The sequence below is a fragment of the Athene cunicularia genome, assembly GCF_003259725.1.
Source record: "Athene cunicularia isolate RWA chromosome 18 unlocalized genomic scaffold, athCun1 chr18_part1, whole genome shotgun sequence".
Taxonomy (NCBI): Eukaryota; Metazoa; Chordata; class Aves; order Strigiformes; family Strigidae; genus Athene; species Athene cunicularia.
Genome location: NW_020799123.1, coordinates 13297866 through 13306044, shown reverse-complemented (window position 1 = coordinate 13306044; position 8179 = coordinate 13297866). Strand labels below are relative to the sequence as shown.

Genomic DNA, 8179 nt, shown 5'->3' with positions numbered 1-8179 from the left:
GAGCGCGGGGCCCTTTTCATTTTCCATTGCCTGGGAGGTGCCCGCGGTCCCGTTTGCCTCAAACGAGATTTTCCATAAATGGTTTCTGGTTCTGAAATGAGGAACCTGGAAGTAGCAGCCTCAGGGTCGGTTTCCTTCAGTGTGGGATCAGGGGAAGCGCCCGTCTGTCCCACTCAGACGCTGCAGGCCCGGTGCACGGAGGCTGCAGGCTGGCTCCGGGGGAGGTATCGGTTCTCCTTCCCCCGCAGCCCTGCCGGAAGGGTGGCAATGGCCTCCCTGTGCCGCAGGCCCTTTGCAAGTCGTAACTTCCTTTTCTGGAGATGACAACTCCCAGTCACTTAAGTGGCTGAATTGTTGCCTCGAGGGTTTTTAGGTTGGCCCGGAGTGCTTTGCTGCTCTGGTTGTCCCAGCGTTCCCCCGGTGCGGGTGTTCCTGTCCTGTCCCTGCTGAGCAGAGGCGGTTTCCTGTGTTCCACTACCGGGACGAGTGTACGGGTGGGTGACGCTCTCGGCGGTGTCCGCGTCTGCAGCCCGGTTACCCACGTGTCCGGGGTAGGACTGAGGGAGTTTTTAAACTCGTGACTTTGTGAGAGTATAGAACCTCCTGCTCATGCCTTTGGTTTTGCTCTTGATAGTTAACACCTTGTAGGTGAACTGAGTCCTGGGTTATGTCATGAGCAATAAAAAATTTAAACCCCCGCCCTTACATCTCCAAACTGCCGAGTGCCTGGAAGGCACCAGACTGGCTCAGAGTCCTTCGCCCCAGAGCTGTGAGCCAGGGGCAGGGTGGAAGTTCTCTGGGACGCTCTTACAAAGCGACAGGTGCAGTGGCATGATCCGGCTGTCCCCCCTGTCAGAGGGCAGCACTCGGCCTCAGGAAGTGTCAGCGAGTCACCAGTTCCTCCTTTGCCACTAATGCGCCCTCCCCTTCTCTCCCCTGCCGCCGCAGCCGTCCCAGCCCCATTTCTTTCGGATCAGCCTCCCAGGTGCCAGCCTGTGTCTGAAGCAGCAGCACAGCTTGAGCCGGTTTAAGCAGTTCTGGCTCCTCATCCTCAGAGTGCAGCAGCGTTTGTAGCTGCACAGTGAACTGGATCAGCAGACTGATCTGGCTGGAAAGTAGCCCCGCAGAAACGGTTATTAACTGGATTAAATTCCAACCGAGCTTTCCCTTGCGCCACGGGGGAAGGAGGAAGGGTGGGGACCGCTCGACTTGGCGCTGCTGCGTGTCCACGGCTGCGCGGTGGCCTCACGGACATCCGAAGCCAATTCGCTCGTCTGAAGAGACTCTGACTGACTCTGCTTTCAGTAGTTCCGTGGGATCTTCGTCCCGGGTAGGAAGAAGCCGCTGTCTGCCTGAACACAAACGGGGTTATGTTCCCAGCAGTTTTTCTGTCTGGCAGAAGGTGGGGCTCTTGCATTCGCTGCTGCCACCTCCTGGGTCCTGCGTGAAAAATGCTGGGAGAATCCAGGAGAAACTGCTGACTTGAGGAAGCAGTGAAGGCAGCTGCGTGCAAATTCCCAGGTGGGAAGTGATTCAGCTTCCTGCCGTTTTCCGCAGGCTTCTGTGACCTGCAGGGGTCTGAGACGAGCCCGGGCCGTTTCCCTCCGTGTCTCTCCAGGGCCGAGGACACCCACCTCCTGTAATGTGCCAGCCGTGGCGGAGCTCGCAGTGGCTCTGTGCAGTCTCGCAGGGCAGTGGGGCCTCGAGAGCCGCAGAGGCACCGGCTCTGGCGTTCTGCGACTTGCCTGGGCCCTAGGAGCCAGAGAGCTGCCGTGGGAGGTGCTGAGCAGGGCTCCCGAGCCTCTCCTGAGTGTCAGAAGGAGCTGAAGAGAAACATCCTTCCAAACACCTCAGAGCAAGGCCTGAGGTTTGAGGTGTTGAGCTCCCGTGTGCGGCTGCAGGTCGGCAGCGTAGCGGGCGGGTTTCTGTGACAGAGCTGGGCCCTCAGAGGGACTGTGTGCGGGGGGATCCCTGCAGACGGGACACGCGGGTGAGGTTCTCTCATGTCAGCTCACACGCGATCGAGTCCCTTGGCTTGGCGTAGCAGTGTGACGGCTGGAAAAGCTCTGCTTTACTAATCTCGAGCTGTAATAAACACTTTGTCTGAGAAGCCTGAAGGGCGAGGTTGGGGCCCTCATAAAAGTTTCGTTGTGATTAGGAGTCTCCGTCCTCTCTGGCTGCGTGTTTGGAGAAGTACCCGAGGCGCAGTGACCCGCGGTGACGACAGGCCCTGCTCTGCGCTGGGGGTGGCAGCTGCAGCCCGGCCCCCCGGCTCTGGGTCAGGGTCCCTCTCGACCCCCGCCCGGCCGGGCTGCAGGACCCTGCCCTGCTCCGGCGCAGCCCGGTCAGAGGCGCTGCTGTGAGCAGGGCAGCCTGGGCCGGAGGGGAAGTGCTGTTTCTCCAGGGCCCCCTCGGGGAGCTGAACCCTGGGCTGCTGCTCCGAACAGGGGTTGGGTTGCTCCGGTTTTGGTCTCTGTGGGGCTTTTGTCCTTTTAGAGATCCTGCGAGGACTGGGGTGGTTCCTGATCAACCTGTGTGGTGGCGCGTGTGATTGCGTCTTTAGCTCTGGATCCCAGGCTTAGGGCTAGAGGCACAGGAATGCAGCTGCAGAGCTGGGGATTTGGGGCGTTGATTTTTTGTTTGTTTGTTTCCTGTGTCCTCTGTAGCATGATTGCTGCTAAATACCGGTTTGTGTGAGGGGTTATCCTAACGGAGCTGATGAAGATCGGGTGATGGTGGGAGGAAGCTGTTGCCCCATCGGTTCGTTATCGGTGGGTGGTGGCTCTGTGCTGGGGTGAGACCAGACTAAGGCACTTCTGAACTGCTCGGGACAGGGTACCCGACCCTGGCAATCAGCTGCTCCTTCAGCTGCTAGAAATCTGTCCCTGCTGGGGGGAGCCACTGCCCCAGGGCTGCTCCTCCGCTGCGTGCACGCGCTGCCTTCGGCGAGCCCGGCTGTCTGACGGCTCCTGTGGGCTGTGCCTGCGCCGATCGGGCCGTCGCTCAGGAGTTTTGTTTCTGCTTGGTGTGAACATTGGAACGTGGTCACACACCTGCGGGTGCTAACGCTGCGGAAAGGGACACGGCACTGCCGGGGACGTGCGTGCGGGCAGCGGGGGATCATCTGCTGTCTGTGCGTCTGTTTGTTACCTTCGTGCTTTCAAAGAGGGCTCGAGCCCAGGGAGCTTGGGAGCCAAGAGGAGTCAGTGACCTGGGGCTTCTTTAAAGCTCTCACCCAAAGTCCGTCACTTCTGTTTCCCGAGAGCTACAGGGGTCTCTAGGGGGAAGGTCCGGGAGTTCTTCAGCGTGTGGCCAGAAAACAACCCGCAGCCCCTGGGAGGTGAAGCGTGGCCTGGAGCGAGCCGGAGGCTGCGTAAAGGGATCGAGCACTAGAACAGACCCTCGAGAGAGCGTTCGCTCGGCGCTCCTGCGGGTCCTCGAGGCTGGAGGCTTTTTGGGAGCACAAAGGAAGAGACGGGGTTTGATACGGAGATGCCAGGGTGAAATCTAATCAGTTGTTCACGTATGACGTGAGATTAAATGGCTTTTTGAATGCAAATTTCCATGATATTCGGTGCCAGGATATTGGGGAAAGCCGTGCAGAAGGGCAGCAGCTTGTTGTGGTGTGTAGGGGCGGAACCGGCGGTGGCTGGACTGTAAGTGCCAAGGTGCCATGGGAAAAGCTTGTGCCACAGAGCCAGAGGCCTTGTCATAACCCCAAAGTGTCACAGCGTCCCCCCACCTTTGGTGCTAAATCTTAGTCAAGCTTTAATGCCCAGAAACGCCAGCTGCATCCAGTGGAAGCGTCCTCCCCTGAGGCAGCCCCTGGGGACGCGCTGCCAGCCCAGGACGAGGCAGCGAGTCTGTTGGCAGGTGAGAGCGGGGCCCGCCGGGGGCTGCAGCTTCGCCTCGGCACCGTCTCCCTGGGAGCTGGTCTGGTGCCTCCCCCGGGACCCTGGCAGGGGCCGGTCACCCCTTCTCGCTGCCCTGTTCCTTTTCTCTCACCTCTGCCCCTTGGCTGACGGGTCGGCTGCAGTCCTCTCTTCTTGTGGAGGTGGGCGTGCAAAATTCCACTTTCTGTGTCTGATCTGTCTCCTTTGCCCCGTTCAGAACATTCCCAGAACATTTTGCCCCAACAGAACATTCTTAATATTTATGTCTAAAAATCTCCGTGGAGCTCGGGTGGCACCTCCGCTGTCGTGCTGTTACGGGCATCGCCAGGCTCCGACTGGACGTGGAGCCAGCCTGGCTCCGGCCGCAGCAGAATGTGCCTTGTGTCACTGTCAAACGGGCTCCTAAACCCGGCGGTTAACGCCAGCGCTGGGGCGTTTCTCTGCCCTCTGGGGGGCAGCTCTGGGTAGAAGCGGAATAACGGAGCTGTGTGTTACAGTGTCCGCTCGCTCGGAGACGGAAAGAATGGGAGACGGATATAAGGCTTGCTCAGTGTAACCTGTATGAGCAGCTTCGGGGGCGCCCGGATGGTAATTGAGCCCATGTTTCAGTGCACGTGCGCGCTTGTGGCGTTTGCAGCAAATGTTGCGGCTCTTGATTGATTTGGAAGGTGGATGCCAGAGCAGCGACCGCAGCTCCGCAGTCTCGCGTGTGCTAGCGCCAAGCTCCAGGCGGGAACATGGAGCGGGATGCGGGAATGCCAGATAATGACAGAAACACCTCGATGCGTCATTGGTGAAAGATTTTGCTTGTACAAAAAGCCTTTCAAAAGCTGACAGTGAAAGAGTTTTTCAGGTCTGTAGAGAGTCCAAGGTGGTGTTTGCCGTAGGGAGACCCTTTGAGAGCGACCCCGTGGAACGTCAGGAAGTGCTGGGGATGCCCTTGGCTTCGGCTGAGGGTTTCCGCGGGTGTTGGCATCACCTTTCACCAGCTCTCGGCGTGCAGCTGGGTGTTTCCTGGTCAGAGTCGTGGAGAGCTGAGCCAGATTTTAATCCCTTATCTGTTTCACTGGCCGCGCGTGACGCGGATCTTTGAAAAGGACCGAGCAGAGACCAGCCGAGCCCGGTGTCCCCGTCCACTGCTGTGTGGCGCAGGGCGGAGTGGTGTGATCTGGGTTATGAACCCCGAGCTCCAGATCGCAGCAGAGGCTCCCGGCACTTGTGCTGGTGGAGGGGCAGAGACCAGTTCTTGGCTGGAACCGGAGGGTGTGGAGGACAGAGCTGAACTGGGTTTATAGTGGGCTCGGGTTTATTAAGAGTGAAACCTCACCTGGTTGATCTTGTGGAGGAGAGTGTTTTCTCTACAGCTTGGGGTATTTACCTCTCCCAGCTTATAAGTAAAGCACCAAGGTGGAATTTTTCCTCCCTCCTGTGTGGGCCTCCATGGGCTGCATATGAGCGCTGGCCCGCAGGAGGGCTCTGGGGTGCTGCGGGCCCTCAGCAGGGCTGTGTCCCTGGAGGGTGCCCTGGGGACAGCCCGGGTGACAAGAGGGAGCCTGTGGCGGAGCGGGTCCAGGGAGGCCTGGGGGGTGATGAGGGGCCGCGCTGCGGGAAGCAGCTGGAGCCACGGGGGGTGCAGCCACGCTTCTCCTCCCCACTTCAGTGTAAGTCGCGAGTGTGAGGATGGCAGAGCAGGAGCCCACGGCGGAGCAGCTGGCCCAGATTGCAGCTGAAAATGAGGAGGACGAACACTCTGTCAACTATAAGCCACCTGCCCAGAAGAGCATCCAGGAGATCCAGGAGCTGGACAAGGACGATGAGAGCCTGCGCAAGTACAAGGAGGCACTGCTCGGCGCCGTCACCGTCACTGCAGGTGAGCACACGGGCCTGGCCCTGCCTGGTCCGCCCGCCCCCCAGCCTCGCCCCGGCTCTGCCTGGGGCTGATCCCGTCCCAGCTCCGCCCGGAGACCAGCGCAGAGGGGCACGGACACGGGAGTCAACGCAGAGACTGGGGGTGGCACCGCCTTTAGACTGGGCCCAGCGCAGCAGGAGCCCACACCTTCACGGGGGGGTTGTTCTCGCTGGGTTTCTTGCTCTTCCAGGAGGTGCCCTGGAAGGAGAAGGCGCTGTGCTGGCTGGTCCTCGGGTGGGTGTCCAACAGCCTTTTTGCTTCTCTTCTAGATCCCAACGCTCCAAACGTGGTGGTGACAAAACTGACTTTGGTCTGTGCTACTGCTCCTGGCCCTCTGGAGCTGGACCTGACAGGTGAGCCCGGAGGGGAGCCCGGCCCTTGTCCGGGTGTTGGTGGGCCTGGCCCAGAGCGCGGCAGTGGGTGCAGCCCTCCCCGTGGCACCAGAGCCTGTGCTGGTGCGGGGGAAGGCGCCCGCAGGGTTCTGTGCTCGGAGCCCGGCGGCTGCGTCCCCCGTCACAGCAAAAGGCCCCCCTGGGTTCTGCTCCCCAGCCAGCCCTGGGCCAGCTTCCCGACAGCGGCAGCCTGGGCGCAAATGTCCACAGGGGGACATTCTGGAATGAACTGCAGTGCTGCGCTGCAGTGTCCCCTTGCAGGGTGGCCTGGGCAGCGCCGCGAGGAGGGTCCCGTCAGGCAGAAGTGAGAGGGTGGCCCGTGTGCTGCCCAGGCCATCAGGGTCATCCCCTGCGACCGCAGATTCTGTCCCAATCGCCTCCTGCGACTTGAGTTCACCCCAGAGCACGAAGCGAAGGGACCCTGAGCAACCCTCCCCCTCCCTTGCAGGTGACTTGGAGAGCTACAAGAAGCAAGCGTTCGTGCTGAAGGAGGGTGTGGAATACCGGATAAAAATCTCCTTTAGGGTAAGCATTCGGATCTGAAAAGTGAAGGGGGAGTGGAACACGGGGCCGGTGCTGTCCCAGCGCGGGGAGAGCCTGAGCCCCGGGAAGGGACCTGGTGGAGGAAGTGGCCTCCTGCTGCGGGTGGGGTGGGCAGCGTCTGCAGGAGGTGTCTGCTACCGGCCCTGCCTTGTCTCTGCAGGTGAACAGGGAGATCGTGTCAGGGTTGAAGTACATTCAGCACACGTTTCGGAAAGGCGTGAAAAGTAAGTGCTTGTCTGGGGCTCGGGCGCTGCTTCGCGTGAGACATTCCTGCTCTGCCGGCCGCGGCGATGGGGCCAGTGCCCCGACAGCTCCTCGGAGGATCGGATGGTCCCCGGCCGCCGCCGGGTCCCTTGCCGAGGGCTGGGGGGTGACGCCCCCACCGCTGGGGCTGTTCCTGGCGGGACGGGGCCGTTAACACGGGTGACGGTCTTGTCTTGGCAGCTCCCCCGCGGGTGGCTGTAGCAGTCACAGACCTGTCGTTTGCTTTGGCCTCCCCCCAAGCGCAGGGGAGGCGCTCGAGCAGCCCCCACACGCCTCTTTCTCCTTCTAGTTGACAAGACCGAATACATGGTTGGGAGCTACGGCCCCCGGGCAGAGGAGTACGAGTTTCTGACCCCCATGGAAGAGGCCCCTAAGGGCATGCTGGCCCGGGGCAGCTACAACATCAAGTCCAAGTTCACAGATGATGATAAGACTGACCACCTGTCCTGGGAGTGGAACCTGACCATCAAGAAGGATTGGAAGGACTAGCCCTTCCCGAGGCCAAACCCCAGAGAGCGTGAATCAGACAGTGGCTACCGTAGAAATCCCCCCCTGTACCAAAGTGCTGACATTGGAACCCTCTCACCTTCCACCCCCGTTATAATTTGACCGGAGAGCTCGGTTTTGTAACATGCCCCCTCCCCAGAGAACCACTGAGTGCATTGACCAAACCGTGCTGCCTCATCTGCTCTCCAGCTGCCCGTCCCTGGGCTGTGCTGGCCCCGCGCAGAGGCGGGAGCGCTCGCTCCCTCGCCAGGCCCTTCCCCTCCTCGGGTGGGTGCTGGCGGGATCAGCTCCTGCCGTCCCGCAGGATCCTGCGCCTGGCTCCCGCACATGGCTCAGGGTAGCTCCTCCTCCACGTAGCTGAAGAACTTTGATGCCAGGCAGCTCTTGAATCCATTTGTGGCTAAAATCATGTCCGGCCTCCCCTCCGCCCCGTCAGTGTCCCGGGAACACTGGCAGCTTCATTTGTGGATGTTCCCTGTAACCATGATGCCTTAATGTGTAACACGTGTCCTCTCGGGAGGGGGCCCCGCCCCTGTTACACTTTTTAAATGCCCCCACCCTGCCCCCGTTCCCTGGCATGGTGCTCGGTCACGCCCCCATGGGTTATTAGGAAAGAGTCACAACTTCCCGCTTTGCTGCCGGGGCGCGGCCGGGCGTCACCCGGGATGTCA

The 8179-nt window shown here is 60.7% G+C and overlaps 2 protein-coding genes across 3 annotated transcripts in view; both read left to right on the top strand.

Moving 5' to 3' along the window:
• ALYREF (Aly/REF export factor) overlaps positions 1-6702 on the top strand; it is a 12408-nt gene extending 5706 nt beyond the window's left edge. Inside the window, exons 6-8 of the mRNA XM_026861326.1 lie at positions 5554-5763; positions 6072-6155; positions 6643-6702. Of these exons, the coding sequence (XP_026717127.1) occupies positions 5554-5571 (18 nt within the window). The 3' untranslated portion in view covers positions 5572-5763; positions 6072-6155; positions 6643-6702. The remainder of the gene's footprint in view (positions 1-5553; positions 5764-6071; positions 6156-6642) is intronic.
• ARHGDIA (Rho GDP dissociation inhibitor alpha) overlaps positions 1-8168 on the top strand; it is an 11048-nt gene extending 2880 nt beyond the window's left edge. The window contains exons 1-6 of one of the 2 annotated variants that reach the window (XM_026861014.1): positions 3957-3968; positions 5554-5763; positions 6072-6155; positions 6643-6719; positions 6898-6961; positions 7291-8168. In XM_026861014.1, coding sequence (XP_026716815.1) covers positions 5574-5763; positions 6072-6155; positions 6643-6719; positions 6898-6961; positions 7291-7490 — 615 coding nt within the window. In that variant the 5' untranslated portion in view covers positions 3957-3968; positions 5554-5573 and the 3' untranslated portion in view covers positions 7491-8168. Of the gene's footprint in view, positions 1-3956; positions 3969-5553; positions 5764-6071; positions 6156-6642; positions 6720-6897; positions 6962-7290 lie in introns of those variants that run through there. The other variant, XM_026861013.1, reaches the window with a different exon arrangement.
• Positions 8169-8179: the final 11 nt, after the last annotated feature.